This window comes from Pseudopodoces humilis, chromosome 1, assembly GCF_049639895.1.
Source record: "Pseudopodoces humilis isolate 2021_Gansu_Grassland_sample_001 chromosome 1, ASM4963989v1, whole genome shotgun sequence".
Classification (NCBI taxonomy): Eukaryota; Metazoa; Chordata; class Aves; order Passeriformes; family Paridae; genus Pseudopodoces; species Pseudopodoces humilis.
In genome coordinates, this window is record NC_142200.1 from 7,424,691 (window position 1) to 7,444,303 (window position 19,613).

The following is a 19,613-nucleotide window of genomic DNA, read 5'->3' on the forward strand; positions in this document are numbered from 1 at the left end:
ATCTAGCAGTCCTCTGGAAAAAAGGCAGCCTAAATCATTCATTTCTTCATTGACTGTCACCTCTGTTCCAGATGCAAGGCAAAAGCTGGAATGGGAACCTCACACATGGAGGCTGGGGGATGCCTGGGCTGGTAGCAGGAGCACACAGTGCATGCAGTTGGATCCAAATAGGTCAAGTACCTATTGAGGACATAAATGATCAATCACTTAAAGTGGTTGCCTAATGGCTTTGTCATTCTGGCTTGTAACATAGTATATTAATTATCAAATGTGTTACTTATATCTCTAATATATTTTATTGTATCATTTATAGACTTCTTGTAAACTTTCTGTGGCTGCCAAAACTATCATAGTGTGCACAGTAGATGAAAAACTTGGAAGTATTATTTTGTTCTTGCAAGGTTTGCAGTGGGTGCCAGGTCCAGACTATGCACAGATGCTAAAACACTTCTGAATTTAATTGTGGGTAGTTTAACACCTTTGTAGCACCATAAAGACTAAATGTAAATCCCAGGTTAATGAATGAGAAAATCCCTGTGGTGTCATTAAATCTTCCCCAGAGTGAACTCAGCCTGCCCAATGAATAAATGTTTAATGCAGTGCTGTGTCAGATGGAGCCATCGATTGTGAGAGAAACGCTGTTGGTTTAACGAGGATCCCATCAGCTGATCTCCAGTTAACAACCCCACAGTGCCAGCAACTGCTTGGTATTGCTTCAGGGCAGGAATCCCAGCAAAAAGAGTCAGAGGTGCTCACTTGGGCACAGAAACATTTTTCCTGGATTTTCCTAGAGTTTTGGGATTATTGACAATATCATCAATATTATCATCATTACCATCTAATCCTTCTTGGCATTCAGGATTGTAATGCCATGAGGTTCCCTGCAGTGCATTCATCACTTTCTTAATATCAGAAATTAATGTTCCTCACAACACATTCTTTGAAGTCACGAACAACTGTATTTATAGCCACATGCATTTCCCTACAGCTTTAACCAAGGAATAGATGGGTGAATATTTTTGAGCTGGGTATTCACAGATGGTGTAGCAAAACACCTGTGTTTGGGTTCCATTTTATATTGGGATTGCATGGACAGGTTTTGGTAGTGGGATTTGGGTTGAGGCTACAGGGTTGGCTTCTGTGAGAAGCTTCCAGAAGCTGCCCCCATGTCCAGCGTGGGCACCTGCCATCCAGACAGAGTCAACCCAGTACACACCTTTGGTTCAGAGTATTCTACAGTCTGAAATAATCCTATATCCTCACTTGTAATCCTGTAAAATTAAAACAAATGCAACTACAGGATTTACTTTTCAGTAGTTTTAATTTGCATCTGTTTCTTCTACTGCCACTATTTAATTAGTCACTGTGTACTTGAATTACATTAAAGTAGTTTTCTTATTGTCTTTAGTGAATTAGCAAGACTTTAAAAGCAATCCATAGTCATCCCAACATAAAGCTAAAACCAAAAATTAGAGGTGATTTTTTTTTTCCTTTCTCTTATGAGGAGTAAAAGGAGTGCTTTGTATTTGGAGGGTGGTGGTGTTTTTGTTTGGGTTTTTTTTAATTTCTAAATGTTTTGCTTTCCTTTAATTACCAAAATTACACATTTTCCAGAAAAATCTTTTGCAAAATGAAAAGTAGATTTCTTCATTTAAAATGTCAAAGATGCTTCTTTTTGAAAATTTCTTAATGCAGCAAATCAAGATGAAAAATAGATTTAATTTTGACAAACTGATTTGAAACAAGACAGAAATAAAAATAAATTGTGCTTGAGAAACACCTTACCAGCTCCAATTCTAGACTTGTCCTATCATGAACCACTTAAAAATTCTTCTAGGTGCAAGCACACATAGGTGTCCTGGAAATCCCTTTGATAACTCTTGCAAGCAAAGGGTAGCAGAGCTTTGATCACAGCCCACTAATCACGTAATGGGGACGCATGGGAAGGATGTGGAAGCACAAGGGCAGTCTGTCCACCATGGACTTTGCTATCAAAGTTTGTCAACAGGAATCAAACAGCAATTTTTATGTCTCCAGTTGTCTGCTTGGATGTTTTTAAAGAACTCTTTGAAGTAGACCAATTCACAGAGATAGAGGGAATAAATTTAAGTGAGCGAGTGAATTTTAGTTTAGGATTTTCACCACAGAGTTATTCTTTTCATTGTCCCAGCTTTGGACTCTTGGCATGCAGTCCAAAAAAATCCCAACCCATGGTGAATACTGGCCCACCACAGAAAAGCTCTCATCCATCAGGTTAAACCTATGTGTCTGTCCAACATTGCAAACTACAGCATAAGGAAAGAAAAGAGTATTTTTTAAGAACTTGTAACAATATATTTGCGATTTAAAACATCAATGTGTCTGTGGGAAAGGGGATTTGGAATATATAAAAGAAAATGAAGTACAACCAGGGAAGCAGAGGTGCCATTTTCTGATTAATGGAGTGTGTGCAAAGAGGTAGAGCTCCTCCAAAATCACTTTCTAGCAAGACAGAGGCTGTGGAAGATGTTCTGACTAGCAGCTTATTTTTCCACTGTTGTTTTTCAACACATCCCTGGCTGACCTGGCAGACTCCAGCCTCTTGGCCGTAAATGCTGCTGTTCACGACTTGGCTGGACAGTTGTGTCATTCCGGTGCTCCTATTTTGTCCTGAAAATATTTGAATTGAGGATTAAGCCAGGGGAATGGATCATAAACAGGTCAGCAGCAGAGCTGCGTGTTAAATTTGAATTCACCAACAAATTCAGGCCTTTTCCCTGGCCTTTCCCAGTTTATCTCATGGTTGTTTCATGGAATGAAGATGAGGCTGAGTGCTCCCTTGGCACCGTAATGACCTGGAAAACTTTAGACCAAGCTCCCACTGGCAAGCTGTGGTGCATTACCAGTGTGCTTTTCTTCACTGAACCTGGCATGACACCAAGCCTGGCTGCAGTAACAAAAGGCCATTATATAAATGGTGACTTACATTATAGTTCCCAGTGGAAATAAATTGATCATGAGTTTATCTCCACGGTCCCAGACATTCATGTGTTTCCGAATGATAAGTGATACCCAGGTGAATGTCATCCTTGCAGAGCTGGTGCCACAAGTGGAGGGAGCTGGGCTCTCCCCACCCTCTCCTCTCACCCCAAACCCAGTTTCACACCTCTCTCAAGGCTGGAAGTCATGTGCTGTGTGAAGAGATGATGGCAGGGGACATGGCATTTATCAAATAGGAGGAAATTTTATTGGGATAATAGAGTGATCATAAGCATTTTTAATTCTTAGAATCACAGAATCAGAGTCATAGAATTGGAGTTTGGGTTGGAAAGGACCCTTAAAGATCATCTTGTCCAACGTGGCCTCTCTGCTTTGGGCAGGGATATTTTCAACTAGAAAATCTGGAAAAGAGAAGTGTCTGGGAAACCTGTTCCAGTGTTCCATCACTCTCACTGTAAAAAATTCTACCTTGTATCTAGTATAAATCTACCATCTTTTAGTTTAAAATAATTTTGCCCTATCTTGTCACTACAGACTCTACTAAAGAGTGTCTCCCTACACTTCTTATGCCCCCTTTAAGCACTGTGAAACTGCTCTGAGTTTTCCCAGATGCTTCTCTTTTCCAGGCTAAACAAACCCAGCTCTCTCAGCCTGTTCTTCATAGGAGAGGTCCTTCTTCTCAGATCTGCTCTCAGTGATTTTGTCCCCTTGCCCTTGTTGAACCTCATGAAGGAGATTTTGGAGCCATATAATCCTTCATGGCATTTGCAGTCCCATTCAAAGCAAAATTTCCCACTTGGCATGAAGTCATGAGTACAGAGTGTAGCCCATGGAGGACAGCACAATTAATCCTGGGTGTTAACACTGTGACATCTCCAGCCTTTGCTGGAGTGAACTCTTGGAATGCAAGGGAGGAGGATGTGGTGGATGAAGAAATGTCTTCACCATGGTGAGAGGTGGGATGGCAGTTCTCTGCACACAAGGATAAGGGCAGACTCGTGACCTTTTCCAAGCCAGATCCTCCAGCCCTTTCTTCAAACACTGCAAGGGAGTTTTCATTTCCAGACCACTCAGCAATAAACCTGATAAAGTCTGTTAAGATAAATACTTTTTCTGAGGCAACAGAATGAAAATTCCTCACCCAAGTTTCTGTTGATCCCATAACATCTTGCACAAAAAGGTGCTTGGTTACCCTGACCACGCAGACCTGTTACTCATGTAGGCAGGGCTGGCTGTGTCACAGTACCAGGGAAATTCCCTATTGCCCTGGCCATCCCCAGCCTGCTGCCAAACTGCTCACTGATAAGGCACAAATTGGGTAATGATTTTTTTCAGATCACTGGCACCTAAAATGCTGCACAGGTTATGCTCCATAAACCATCTCCAGTTTTTTTCTATTCACTGTGATGGATGAAACACTGCCCAATAGCTGGCTTCACATTCAAGAAGCACAGAGGAGCTGCTGCATTCAAATCTTTCTGAAGCTACTTTCTCTCATGGCTTAAATGTTCCTGAATGCTTTTGTTTTCCAGGCAGGTCTGATTAGTTTGAGTTGCTTGGAGTGAACGTTTTAATAAATCTGAGAACAATATACCAAGTACCTTGCTGGATTTCAGTGCTGTGATGCCATTTGACAGTGGCAATCAAACAGATTTATGCCTCTCAGCATGGTCAGTGATGGGACAGAAGAGTTACAGATCATTTTCTCCCTGATTAAATGGCAGGTGAGACTTGGGTCTGCCTTTCTGTCTGTGGGCACACAGGAGAGCAACACACATTCCATCTCTGTGAGGACGTACTGATGGACAGAAGAAAGGAGCCAGTGAGCTCTGAGAGACAAAGCACAAGATGATTTGAATTAATCATAGAATGGTTTGTGTTGGGGGGGGACTTCAGAGATCATCTGTTCCAACCCCCCTCTGCTGTGGGCAGGGACACCTTGCACTAGACCAGGCTGCTTGGGGCCCCAGTCACACTGGCCTTGAATACTTCCACACTACATAGAATCCATAATGTAATTAAGGGATGGATGGATGGATGGATGGATGGATGGATGGATGGATGGATGGATGGATGGATGGATGGATGGATGGAAAGGGATGTGGCAGCTTGTGCTTTTCCAAAATTGTGTCATGCGGTGGCTTTTGGTGCCCTATAAAGGCAGGGCTCACCTTTGCCTGCCACAGCATCGAACTGAAGTGGCAGAGGCTGTGCTGGGGCACAAGCAGCACCCTGTCATGTCTCCATGAGGCCTTCAATGCATGGTGAGACTGATCTGCTGGAGCTGGAGGACATGGACCAGAGGTCTGACAGGGGGTCCCAACATCATCTGGGTAATTTCACGCTCCCTCCCCGTGCTCAGCTCTGTCTGCCAGGCTGTCCTGTAATTCACACTCTGTCTCGCGTAGCAGAAGCTCAGAGGTCTCTGGTGAGGTGTCAGACCAATGAAGTGTTTCTTTCTAAATGTCAGCCAGCCCCAGTCAGGGGGGGGCAGGCAGTGATGAGCCAGGGTAGGGCAGACAAGCCTGTGGTTTGGAGCTAAACAGTTCCCTCCATTGTTTCTCTCCAGGCCTAGCACAGACCTGGGGTGTGAATTTATGTGTGTTTTTCCAGGGATGTGCTTTTTGTTTCCCTAGAACGAGATCTTTCACGGCTGCTTTGGGCCCTTGTGGGTACAGTAAGGCAAGATTTAACCTCCCAGGCCAGGGCTTTGAGACCAAGGGTTGCTTGAATAGTTACTCCCAAGAAGTGTGGACAGGAAAAAAGTCCTCAAATGGCAGAAAGGATGCTTAGGGACATACTGTCAGTGTTGCCAAATATATAACAATATAGCTGTCAGTGGCTTAGCTGAGAAACTACTTAATCTCTGTAGGTTTTACAGGGCAGGAATCTGAGCTGTGCTTCTGAAAATGGGCATTTTCAGTTCTATTGCTGAGGCCTTTCTAGCGCAGCACATTCTCTTGAAGTCAAAATTGCAGCAAATCTTGAACCTACTCCTTCAAGTGTAGAGTTTCCAGCTGTAAAATTCTGTGGGATGTCCAAGGGTTGTGTGATGGCCACCATCAGTCAGGAAAGAGCTGCACAGGTCACACTGTCCTTTCCCAGATTCCGACAGGGCAGGTGGATGTGTGAGTTTGGAGTCTAAAGGATTTTGGGACCTTTGAGCTGTTCAAGCCCTGCATGGAACAGTGGCAATGTCTCTGTGCCAGGATGCTGCTGTTCCTTGTTGCCTTTGTGCTCTTCTGCCTGGAATGCTGTGTCTGGAAAATGCTGCCAGTTTCAAACTAGAGAGTGGGTTTCACACCCGGGTTTTAGAGTGAATTACAGACCAGAAAAGCTGGATCCTGAAGAATCTAACACAAGCTAACAGAGATCTCCTCAATGTGGTGCTGGTACAAAGCACCTCTTTGTTAGGAAAGTAGGCATCAGGAAAGGGCCAAACACCAATGTACTGGGACATTTACAGTGTTGGGGGATGAATATGGTGATTTCTTTTTCGATGCTTTTTCACTATTATTTTCTTCACACATTTTGTCTAAGGCCCATCCATTAAAAGAAATCAAAAAAATTAACCATTGTGCTAATGTTGTGTGGCTGACCACAAAGATCTTCTGTAATGCCCAAATGCCCTTCCCCTGCACCCCATAAGCTGTCCCATGTCCAAGGTAGCAACATATCTCAGTCCCAAAGGCAGAGCTGGCTCACCTGGGTGGGTTTCATGCCTGAGGCTGAGGCTGTGCAGGGCCAGCCCTGGAGGGATGCAGGCAGGGTGTCCCTTCTTTGAGGTCTTGTCTCAGGGTCCTTCCTGCCCTTCTGCCCCCGGCTCCTTTGGGCTGGTGCAGCTGATGGCTCCTGGGGTGGGCCTGGGAGCAGCTCCAGCAGGGCCTTATTTAGGTTCCTCTTTTCTTTCTGTGCTCTTTTCTGGGTGTGCAGATGAGCTTTTGTCAGAGAACCTGGTGAGTGCAGTGAGAATACATTGCATTTGTAAGTGGATTTGTAAAAAAAATATTTCCTTAAGGTCTTAAGGATTGCTTTATATTAGTCCATTGTACCAATGTGTTTTTATCTTTGTTAATTACCAGATTGGCAAGGGACCAGGGATATTCTTCAGATCGTGAGTTTACAATGCAAATAAAATCTACCTTGGAGGAGAAGAAAAAAAAAAAACAAAACCTAAAACAAACAAAAAACCCACCTCTCTCCTTGTTCCTTCTTTCTAAAACGAACAGACAATGACGGCAATCACAATTGATTGATCCTGGTATCTTTCACAAGGTAAAATGTAGACAGAAGATTAAGCTCGACTCTCATTATGACCATTTGATCACCCTTGACCCACTCAGGACAGAGTTTGGAGGAACTTGTCTCTTCTGAACCTGCCTCCCTGGTCCTCCTGGGACATGACCCTTTGCATTTTCCCTGAACTGCACATCGCTGGGTATTACCAGCATAAATAAACTGTCCCAGGGAGCACAAAGGTGCCTTACATGGGGACAATGACATCGGTTGAAGGAGGGGGGAGTGGGAAGGTAGCAGACAAAATCCGGACCAGAAATAAGACCTTAAGCACCCAATCACTTAAGGTAGCTTAACCTGCTGCCTGCAGGGGCTGAGCTGGGATCTCTGCACACAGGCACAGCTGCAGGCAGGCACTGTTAAGCTCTGCTTATCTCTCAGGGGACTGTAGCTGGTAGAGGGCTGGGCACTAAATCTCCCTACCTTAAGTCCCCAGAAGTTGTTTCTGGGTCTGAGGCCAAAATAGCCTGTTCACAGAGGTGCTAATGCCGAGGTCATGCCAGGGATGGTGATAAGGGCTGTGGCTGCTATCATGCTTCTTACTTGTAATGGCTTAATTTAATTATCACAAGTAGTGTCCAGAAGTGAAACATTCCCAACACCTGGGGTTGACATCCCTGCATGGTTTCCTACAGCAATCCCTGACCTTCCACTTCCCAGCACCTTGGTGAATCCTATGGAAACACTTTTGCAAATATTTATGCATCTTGTGTGAGCAGAGGGGGCGAGACAGACACAGGGATAATCTGAGATGTGGTACAAGATGCTGTGAAGAATAAAAGTAGTGATGTCTGGGTTGGATCTGCCAGGTGTTCTAAGAAAGAAAACAAAACCAGAAAAAACCCCAAAAAACTCCAAGTCACGCTGAACTGAAAAAAAAAATTAAATTTTGCATTCATTTCAGTCGTCCTTTTCCTCAGGCCATATAGGAAGCATGAACATTCAGAGGAAACTGTAAACAGTAAGAATTAAAATAGAGTATCCTGTCTTCATATCCACAAGGGAAAAGGGCCTTATGAAATCCGGTTTTTCACCTTTCCATCACATGCTAAAAAAGACAGGATGATTAGGAATGTGAAGACATTTTATCCCACTGTGTAAACACTGGTTTGGGTTTTGGTTTTTTCCTCCCTGAGTTATAAATACAAATTTAACCTTAGCTGAGTTACAATAAATAAATAAATCTGGTGAAATGGGTGCTTGTTTTGGAGGGCAGAACAGTTTTATCAACAATACTCCATTTTATAGGCTTTTCCAAGAAAGGCTGGATAATCCCTCTCCCTTCTCTTAAAAATGTAACAGAAGAGCAGGAGCTGTGTTTACAAATACTGATTTGGCCCAGCACTGACAGCAGTGGGGGGTTGACCTGCCAGCATTACAGCTCCTGAATTATCCACTCCATAAATGGAAAATCAATTTGCTTCTGGGATTCAGCATGTTTTCAGGGTTGTTAGAGGCTGTATTTTTGTTTAAACTCACATCCAGGCTAGGAAAGCAAATGTGTTTGGGGCTGTTGTGCAGTGCAGGGCGCAGCTGGCGCGGATGGGGCTGTGTGCTGGGGCTGTTCTCCTGAGCTCCCTTTCTGGACCCCCAAGGCACAGTGGCAGCATCCCCATCGCGTCTCTAAGGCTGGGATTCCTGAATTTTACCCGGGAATACTTCAGAAGATTTCTGCTTAGTGTGAAAACTTCCCTCTGCAACATTAAAAGTGAATGCAGGATGGTTCCCTGATTTACTGGTGCAAGGAGCCCAAGCAGATGTGGTTAATAAAGTCCTTTGTTATCCAGCCTGACCCACTTGTCAGCCCTTGAGCTGCTATAAATGCATGTGGAGGGGCCAGACTTAAAATAAATCTCGAGGCATTTGGCAAACAGCAGCTAATTGAAGGGCACATGCTGCCCATCATGTGCTGAGGAGGAGAAACCTGGGGCAAAGGCTTAAAACCGAGGCCTGAGTCTCCTGTTTTTGGAACTGGCTGTATGGGACTCTGTAAATATTTACACACCACCTTTAAAATCCAAGCTGTTTCCAAGGTGCTGTGTCAAACCCCTTGGAAAAGCGGTTTGTCCTGGGGCAGCTCCTCGCAGATCCCCAGGAGAGGAGCCAGCAGGAAAGCTGGGGATGCTGCAGCTGCACTTCCCTCCTGTCTGGATAAACAGCACATTTGGGAGATGGGGGGGTCCTGCATCCATGCCATGCACAGAATGGGTTAAAATGATGAGGTTTCATGGTAACAATTGCAGTTTTGCTGGCTCTTTGCTGGTCTGAAGCCTTCAGCTGAACGGTGAATGAGGCTTCTCTCGCTGGGTTTTCACTTGTTCATAAATTGCACATATTCTGACGTGGTTGCTTCTTTGATATTTTTCCTACCTTTTTGGGGAAAAAAAAAACCCAAAGAACAACAAAACAAAGAGTGTTATTTAAGCAATGGCACTTTTGGGACTTTTGGTAAACATCTGAAGTTTTATAAACAACATGTTTTTCTTCACACAAAACAAAGCCTGTCCCACAATGGCATTCCCACAAAACACTGTGGGATGAAGGGATTCATTTTATGACTTTTAAAAACTTGTTTAAATCACTGCTGCCAGGCAGGGAACACCAGGAGGGGAAGGGAGAGAAGCTCTGGGTCCCTCTGTACCTCCAAAGCAGCTCTGTGCCTCTCTGCCTAGGCTGGGGTCAAGCAGCTATCACCTACCTTTCCTTGACAGAAAAAAGAGCAATTTTCCATGTCAAACAAAGGCCATTTATACTCTGATTTCCCCTGTTTGTCCCAGGACATATGAGCTGTTTTTGCTTGGCTTTCTCTAATCACAAATCCAATCCCAGTCCTTAAGAAATTAAGCTGGCTGGGGAAAGAAAGAGGAAAGAACTGATTCATCTTCCTCCCTGTGCTGCTCCTCACTCCTTTGCTGGGTGCTTGCTGTTCAGCTGCTCTGAGTTATGAATACTTTGCTCTTGTGGCTATCAAGGTCAGCCTGAAGGAGGGAGGTGAGTCATTGTCATTCAAATAGCAACAAACTGTAATTCAAATAAGGCCAGAGCAGAGACAGGAGGCTGATTCAATACAAAGAGACTCAGTGTCCACAGGTCGATGCTCTGCCCATTCCAAAATTTCACCCTCACATGCCTCAGTCTGCAAATACCAGAACAGAGCTTAAGCCAGGACTGCTGTTTCCAGGGCATCCAGAAGTTCTGGATGGGGAGGGGAAAAGCAGAGAACTTAGGGAGGAATGGAAAAAACAAACAAACAAACAAAAAACCTGACTATTTTTATTTCTTTTTTTTGTCTGTGTGTCTCTAGGTTGCAAACTTCTCTCCATGGCTTAAGCAGATATCAGAGCATGTCCCTCTGATGGAATGTACAACCCTATATGATCCCATCCTTCAGGAACTAAATTCCAAGACAAAGAATACAATTTCTACAGTTTGCTTCTTTTAATATATGGCTTGGTCTCACACACAAAACCTGAATTTTAATTTCTGTACTCAGAAAGACAAGGGTCTGTCTTCAGCAAACCCTCATCAGGAGAGGTTATCAACAGGACAGAGAGGTGGAAGGAACTTTGAAGCACTGTGAGAAGGTGAAAGGAAATACCCAGCTTGTCCTTTTTCAGGCCTGTTTGGGGAAGATGAAGCTTCTCCCTTACGGCTGGCAGTAGTGGGGTCAGTCTGTTCAGCCAGTGCTGACTGCCTGCTGCAGCCTCTCCTTTCTGCCTTACGTTGGAGCCTGCGTTTTTGGCCGGCGGTGGGGCAGAGCCCAAGGGGCAAAGATGGTTGTGGTAAGGAGGAGGAATGTGAAAATGTTCACCTTTGCCTTTTTGCTCATCACGGTGACGTCGTTTCTGCTGAACTACACGCACCAGGTGACCACGACCACCTGGGACCCCAGACATCTCGTCGTGCAGTTTTCAGAGCACGTCCAAAAACTCTTCAGGTACCCCAGGAGACCTTGCAGCTGTCACACGTGCATTTCAGAGCTGGGACATTCCCTCTGGTTCGATCAGAGATTTAACTCAACTATGCAACCTTTCCTGACCTCACAAAATGCCTTGATCCCAGAAGACAGCTACAGGTGGTGGCTGGTAAGTGAGGGGTGTGGATACAGCCTGGGCTTTGGGTGATGGTGGTGGTGTCAGGCTTCCAGGGATGCCAGGCACATAGAAAGAGATGTTTTCTGCCCAAAGCATTTGCTGTCTCAGCTGATGAGGCGGAGGTGGAAGGAAGTGGGTGTTTGTGCTGCTGTTTGGCTCACAGTGCTTGGAGTGCACGTTCACTTGCTCCGAGCTACAGAAGCCCCTGACACAGTTAGATGGTAGATCCAGAATTTCCAAATGTCAATACTGTCATCTTCTCCCTTCTCTTCCAAAGACCAGGCTTCATAACCCCTCTGTTTCTGCTTCAGATGGGCTTTTTGCCATTCGTTAAGGCGGATAATCAAACTAATTGTGAAGTGTGTCATTCCCCCGGGTCTCTCCTTACCATAAGATACATAAATACTTAGCAGGATTAAATGGGAAATTATTAATTCCATGTGTATGAGAACATTCTCTGTTGTGGCTGACAGTGTAAAACAGATTTGGAAAGCTCATGGGTGGCTGTGGGTCACTGGGAAGGAACAGCCCCAAGTGTGTCCTTGAGCAGGGTGGTCCAGCTACCTCTTGAAGCCTGATCAGGAAAGCAAACTGATGCCTTGTTCACAAATCATGGAAGGGAAAAAGATGTGTCCTGTTGTTTTGCCTAACAAAAGCCCCTTTTATGTTCTCTTGAAACAAGACATCAGTTGTTTGATTTACTCATGGCTGTGCTAACGAGGTGCTAAAGTGCAGGTTCTGCTGCAACAACCCCAGTGAAATCGCAGTTTCATTGCACTTGTTTTCCCCCTTTTCCGGAAAAATAGTCCCCTGTGCCTTTCTTTGAACACACAACAGCCTGCAGCTTAATGTCTTGCAGAAGCAAAACCCTTGTTGAATTCTGGGCTATCAGGGCTTCTCTGGCACCCTGAGGGGGCCTCTCCAGCAGGCACCCACTGTTGCAGTGGGGACATTTGGGTTTTGGCGGGGATGTCAAGTGCTGTGGAGATGAGGCTGTATTGGATTTATCACTTCTCACTCCACTGGGTGTTGTATTTAGTGTTGAAAAATAAATGCCACTGAACTCTGTCATCTTTAATTGGTGTGTAAATGATATCATTGTTTTATGATGAGGCCCTCCTTTTTGCAATGACTCAAGTACTGCAGGTGCTGTATCTTTTCACCTTCCCCTTGGCCATGACTTTGATTTCCCATTGCTTGTGGTTTTTCTTGCAGCTTCCAGACACTTTTCCATCTGGTCCCCATGTGTTTTGTCTGGACTTTGCTGGAGCCTTGAGAGGGGAGGATGGCAAGCTCAGGTCCTTGCCCTTGCCCTGGCTTGAGGTTTCACCAGGGAGATGGGCTGATCTAACAACTGGCAGTTTTCAAAGGAGTGGACATTCCCCAGACTGAGCTCAGTAATGAGAGGATGAGGTTACTCATGGACACCATGAGAAAAGCCACTCTGCATTCTGCACTCAGAACTCACTGATTTAAGCATGAGGTTTGAATGCATTCTCTCTTAGGAAAAGAAAATAATAAAAAGAAGAAAAAGCTTGGGACTCAGTACAGAAGGTTGAATATGTAATGTTCCTTCTTGTAGTGAAACAGAAAAAAAAAAAAAGGAAGCAGTGCTTCCTCGATTTACAGAATCAATTAGGTTGGAAAGGACCTCTGAGATTATCAAGTCCAAGCTGTGACTGAACACCACATGGTCAACCAGACCAGGGAACCAGGTGCTACATCCAGTCTTTCCTTAAACACCTCCAGGGGTGGTCGCTCCACCACCTCCCTGGGCAGCCCATTCCAATGTATAATTACCTTTTCTATGAAGAAATTTCTTCTAATGTCCAACTTAAGTCTCCCCAACCATAGTTTTAGACTGTGTCCTCTCGTCCTGTTGCCAGTTCCCTGGGAGAAGAGACTGACCCCCACATGGCCACAACCTCCTTTCAGGGGGTTGTAGAGTGACAAGGACGCTCCTGAGCCTTTTCTCCAGGCTGAACAGCCCCAGCTCCCTCAGCCTCAGTCACCTCATAGGACCTGTGCTCCAGACCCTTCACCAGCTTTGTTGTCTTCTCTGGACTTGCTCCAGCACCTCAGTGTCTTTCTTGAAGTGAGGGGCCCAGAACTGGACACAGCACTCGAGTCGTGCTCTCACCAGTGCATTAAAAATTCAGCTCGACCTGGAACAGATTCTTTCAGAGGAAGTTTGTTTCTTTTTCAGCAAAATGAAAAAACAGACTTTCAGAACAGCTGAAAGTCTCCCCATCCCAAACAAAAGCTGTTCATTAATTTTCAGGGCTGTCTAACCATGTTTTAGTGTTTTCATTCTTTTTTTCTTTTTTTTTTTTATTCAGATCAAGTTCAAAGGGAATATACCACTTCAGAATACAAAATCAAAGCAATTTTTTTTCAGATGGTAAAAATAAATCTTCTAAGATTTCTAGACTTTTTCAATCTTCAAGCAGGTTGTGTGAAATATTTTGATGTCCCCCATAACTGCATTCTGTATTGGAAGTTTTTACTTTCTGAAAGTCTTTGCTCTAATGTGTAAGAGATGGAGAAAGTGCCCTGACTCCACTGAAAGGTGGTTTTGGGTAAACCCCAGGCATGATGTGGCCTTACCTCCTCATTGCAGCTGATTCCTTATGTACATGTTGCTTTGGGTAAGCTTTTCTGAGATGGTGTCATTTCTTCAGTAAATAATTCCCAGGTGCATCCTGAAGGCAGCTCCCTTTTCGCTGTTCATTTTTAGGCTCATCTTCAAAGCAATTCTGAGATTTCAGCCAGTCTTTAAGAAAACATTGCTCATGGCCATGTTTCACTCTTGTGTGCTTTGCCAACTCAGTAATTTGTGACTTTTTGCTGTATTTGTGCATAAAAAGGAGGTATGAGGAAACCTGAGATTGCTCAAACCTCTTTTTGGGTTGGGGGGGAATGACTGGGTACACTCTCAGGAGCTGATTTCAGACAATGTGGCAGTTCTGCTGAGCTGTACCTGAGGCTCTGAGATGCACTGGAGCTTTTTATTACACAGCTGTGGCTCCCCTATCATGGGAGGATGTGCTGCCCTAAAAGCAGGCAGAGCCCTTGCCTGGCCACCAAACTGAGTGTGCCCTCCCTCCCCCTTAACCCATGTTGCTGTAGATGTGCATAAGTGCTGTTCACCCAAACAGTCATGCAGCATTAGTATCCCTCCTACCAGGACACTGAGGACTCATTTCAGAGATTAATGACCAGTATTGGAGACAAAGGGACATTTGGCACCAAAGAATGGGGTGGTTTCCCTTGCTTACAGCTCTTCTCATAGCTACCAGGCTGCTTCATGGTTTATTTGGAGAATATATAGTTTGAACACTTTCAGCCTGGTAGTATGTGACCTTTAGAAGGAAATATTCCTGCTTGCTCTGAATAAAACTGTTTGTGTATAGTGGATTTAGTGCTACCACCTGTGCAGGTGGGGAGGAGCAGGGGAGAGAAGGTCAGTGCCACCATCCCTGCAGTGGCTCCTCTTGCTGCACGGGGCAGGGCTGCTCCAGAGAAAGCCCCTGAAAATGTACCTGGCTGTTTCTTTGTTCATGGAAACAAGGGGGATGTTGTCAGGACTGCTCCCTGCTTCTCATTTGCTTAAATATACACAAGCTGTCCATTATTTTAATCAGGTAGCAAATAATGGCCCAAATTCTCCTCCTGCCTGTACCCCTGCAGCTGTTCTGTACTTTTGGTGACTTAAAGTTGAATTGGAATCTTCTACTTTCAGGGAGGATCTGGGCATTAATAACACTTCATGCTGTGAACATTTTGTTAGAAATTCCTCCCTCCCTCCCTTTTCTCCCTTTCACCCCTCCTGTCTCTCACCTCCTGTCTCCTCCTCTGCCTTCCCTTATGCTCAGGGACTGTGAGAGTGTTTTTGCAGGGTGGCACCTGCTGTTATGTAATACATTCCTTTCTGTTTATATTTTCTTTCCCTGAGCTTGTTCACCTGCAAGTTTTCCATTGTTTTACCATGACACAAAAGCTGTGATGTTCTCACTAAATTTAGTAACCTATATGTAAGGAAACATGGCAAGAATTATATGCTGTAATGAAGCACAGCATTTATTTATCATTTTCTTGTTTTGTTCTAAGGGGTGGATGCGTTGTTCTTGGAGGTCAGAAAGTATAAAAAATAGGAGATTAGAGCCTGCTGTTCTAAACTCAGATGTTGAAGTTGATGGATTGAAGTTGTGATAAGTAAATTTAGGTTCAGAGTTTCCTGGCAATCTTCTCTGTAGCACATTGTTCATAAACTGTCATGTTATGAAAACTTTTATCTTGTCTTATAATGTTGGAGGGTTTTTGCCTTTTCTTTGGAAGAAAGCTCAGATCTTGGGGCCATGTTGTTAGCGTATATAAAAGAAAATATTAGTTTAAATTCATTATGTTGGTAGGAAAAATGTAATATATGGCTTAAAAATTTGCTTTCAGCCAGTGAACAAAGGGGCATCCCCACCCAACATGTGTGCTGAGGAAGTTGGGGCAGCTGCACTGATTTTTAAGGCAGCAGCAGAACTGCTTGGCACCTGAGTCATGCATTTTGAATGCTCTCTGAGGAAAATGTGCAAATACTTTCATCACCAGAAGTTTCCTTTGAAACTGGGAAGCTGTCTGTGACACTTTGAAAGCAATTCAGAGGGCTCAGCACTTTGAAGGTAGCCTGTAGCTACCAGATCACTGTAGAAGGTGGTACCAAATCCCAAATCCAGGCCCCTAGGTGCCTGCCACATGCCCAGTGCCACCTGCAGTTGAGCTGCTTGGTTGTAAGTGTGACATTTAGACCAGATTTGGACCAGATTTTGGCGCTGGGCCCCCTCTTACCCTCACTGGCAGCCCCCATGTAAGTCGAGCTGGGCTGGAGCTGCTCCTCCTGTGGTGAGGACAGATGGATGTGAAGGTGGTCCAAGCTCACAAGTCTCTCTCAGCACAAGGGTCAGAGTAGTGTAGAAGTGACCCATACCAACCATGGAAGTCAGAAATTGTACAACTCAGCATATTATTGTGTGTTATTTACAAAATATATGCACATACATATTTATATTTGAGAAGGAAATTTTCTGACTACACAGATCATTAAACAAAGCCCAAACTCTTGACAGTTCCTCTGTTCTTCCACTTCAACTCTTAGATGCATAGTAATTGAAGGACATTAAATAATAACAGGAATAAAGCCATATTTTCCAGATGAAAGAGGCATTTTTAAAATTTCCTCATGATTTCCTTTTAAACTTTCCTTGAGTCTGTAGAACAGAGATTACCTGGATTTGCCCCACCAGACTGTTGGTAGGATTAGTCTTGTAGCTGGGAAATGTTGCATGGGTGTTAATGCCTCCAAACTGCAGCAGTGAGGCAATTAGTAGCTGTGCAAAAGAGATTCTCATGGAGCTTTATTTGCTCTTTATCTTTTAAAAACAGTTAAAAAAAATTAGAAAAGCCACAAACCCCAGTATTGCTACCCCGACTTCCCCCAGGCTGCCTGGCTGTGTTCTGGGGCTGCCTCACCAGTGCTGGCAGCTGCCAGACCCACAGCTGCACTTGTCTGTCCACCACAAGGGTTCTGCCTTGGTCCATCTTCTGTCTGCATCCACACCACACCAGTGATTGCAGACTAATCTATTCTACCTGATAATGATTTGGGATTTTGAAGATGTGCTTAATGTGCTGGCAGACTTGGCCATGGGTGCAGGATGTACAGCAGGAGAGCTTTCCCTTGTGGTTCTCCTGGCTCCTTTGAGAGGCCCCAAGATAAAAAGGACATGGATGTCTTGGAGCAAGTCCAGAGGAGGCCTGGGAAGATTGCTGGAACACCTTTCTTGTTCAGACAGACTGAGAGAATTGGGGTTGTTGAACTTGGGGAAGAGAAGGCTCTGGGAAAACTTTATTGCCAGCTTTCAGTATCTAAAGGGGCTACAACAGAGCTTGTTACAAGGGACAGGGACTGATAGGACAAGAAGGAATGGCTTTAACCTGGAAGAGGGCAGGTTAAGATCAGTTATTAAGAAGAAATTCTTTCCTTTGAGTGTGGTGAGGCACTGGCACAGGTTGCCCAGAGAAGTAGATGCCCCATTCCTGGTAGTTTTCAAGGCAAGGTTGGATGGGGCTTGGAGCAACCAGGTCTAATGGGACCTGTGCCTGCCCATGGCAGGGGTATTGGAATGAGATGACCTTTAAGGCCTCTTCCAACCCAAACCGTTTTGTGATTGCCTGACTGTAGCTGTGTCCTCACCACTCCAAGCCATTAGCTCTGAGCAGCCTTGGCTGAATTCACAATCTCCCTTTGCAACCCCTTAGCCAAGTTTTGGGTATTTCTGCTTGGTAGTGCTGTCAATGTGATTGTGTTGGAGAACCCAGTAAAACTTTAAACTGAGAAGTTTAAAAAAGCAGCAAATCCCTTGTCCTCCTTAGTGGGAGCGTGCACAGCGATGAGGAGGGAACAACAGGCTCTTCCTTGGAGAGCCATTCATGGGTAAAGAAAGGGAGTGCGTGAACTTTGAGGGTTCTTTTTTCTTGCCTTCTTTGTTTTCTTGCTAGCTCACTTCTGTATGTGAAATGGGGAGTTTCTAAGGCTGGGAGATGATTTAGGAAACTTCTCAGTCTGAACTCCCAAATATAGTTTTTAACAATCTGAGGTGGAGTGTTGACTCTCAAGTGACTCACAAATATTTTATGGAGGGAAGCTGGACTGTTTAGTAATCCAGTGATATTTTCTATGTGGACACAAGATGGGTTAAGATGCTTTATGATCTTGGACAAAAACATGAACTGCTTCTTTAGATACACGTATTACTTGCACAGACTTCTGAGAAAAGCAGCCACTTCACTCAGGACATAGGGGTCAAGTATTTCAGAGTAGTTAAGGCTGCTCTTAGCAGTTATATCCATACACATATCCCTGTGACACATCTACAGCATTTGGAGGGAGGATGCTGCTGTCCTAGCAGAGCCCCAGGCTCTCACTCACAGACTTTCACTCTGTGCTTTTGTTGATTTATGGGAAAGGCCAGACTGGAGAGAGCTTGATAAGGAGGAAAGGAAAAAAAAAAAAAAGAAAAAAGAAAAGTAAACACAATACTAAAAAAAAAAAAAAAAAAAAGACAAAAGTTTGGTGTGGGAAAGTGAACTATAATCGTCTTGTAATTGTAATGCTATTAAAATGGGTTTTTTCAATAAGCCAAGCAAATATTGTGCAATAAGGAACTGTATAAGGAATTGTGCATGCTAAGTCTGAATATTTACAAGCTGAATATGCCTTGGAGTTAACCAGCTTTGTTGCTTCCTCTTCTCTGTTTTGCTGAAACGTCAAAGACTAACCAGTGTTGATAGATTAGTCCTGAAATTTATAGTTCAATCAGATAATCCCTGAGAAATCAGAACAGAGCACTTTAAATGAGTTAAGGACAGATGTGTCATTGTATGGGTGTTCAACACACAATGCAATAAGATCATCACCCTATTAGAGGGCACTGAGAGAATCTCTAACATTAGTAATGGTCTTTCCTATGGAAGTTGTGTACAACAGAAGGATTGTAGGACAGTGGTGTCGTGCTTTCAGGTTGATGTTAGTTCCCATGTTTCAGCTTGGTTGCAGTAGACTTACTCTAGACAGAAGCATAAAAGAACGGTGAATGCCTGAGATCTGTAAATGGAGGAGCCTGTCCAGGATGTTTCTTACTATTTTAATACAGCAAAAATGCATCAATAATCCAGGTCTTTCCCTTTTCTGGTCCTGTCAATCTGAATGAAAAGAAAATTTAACTTAAAAGGGGCACCCAGGTACTTGGACTTTTCTGAAAATTGCCTTCCTGTTCTGAATTTTCTCAGGGAAAATCAGTTCAAGGGTGAGATTTTGATGGGTTTCCTTTTCATTTCTGAAAGACAGTTAAGAATCAGCCCATCTTTACAGAGACAGAGAGTATATATGGATGAATGCAAATGTTTGTTCAAATAACTCAAAATAAGTTCCTTTTTCAGAAAATACTGTATTTTACTACATTATGCACCTGTACTGCACTCTGTGACATCTGTGAAATCTCTAATTGTTTTGAAAGCTGCAGGTTTTCTAACATTGTTTTTCTCATATTCAGAGCAAGATGATGTTAGATTTGATTAATAAAGAACACACAAGAGTTCAGATATGTAGCCATGTGTTTGTTGTTGCATCACACACAGATTCAGAAGATTACCTTTTTCTTATATAATTGAGCCTTGCACTGAATAGTGACACAC

General features: G+C 43.9%; 1 protein-coding gene across 2 annotated transcripts in view; it reads left to right on the forward strand.

Moving 5' to 3' along the window:
• Positions 1 to 19,613, forward strand: part of ST3GAL1 (ST3 beta-galactoside alpha-2,3-sialyltransferase 1) — a 77,288-nt gene that overhangs the window by 41,561 nt on the left and 16,114 nt on the right. For both annotated transcript variants that reach the window (XM_005516895.3, XM_088063570.1), the window contains exon 3: positions 10,580 to 11,360. In XM_005516895.3, the coding sequence (XP_005516952.1) occupies positions 11,049 to 11,360 (312 nt within the window). In that variant the 5' untranslated portion in view covers positions 10,580 to 11,048. The remainder of the gene's footprint in view (positions 1 to 10,579; positions 11,361 to 19,613) is intronic.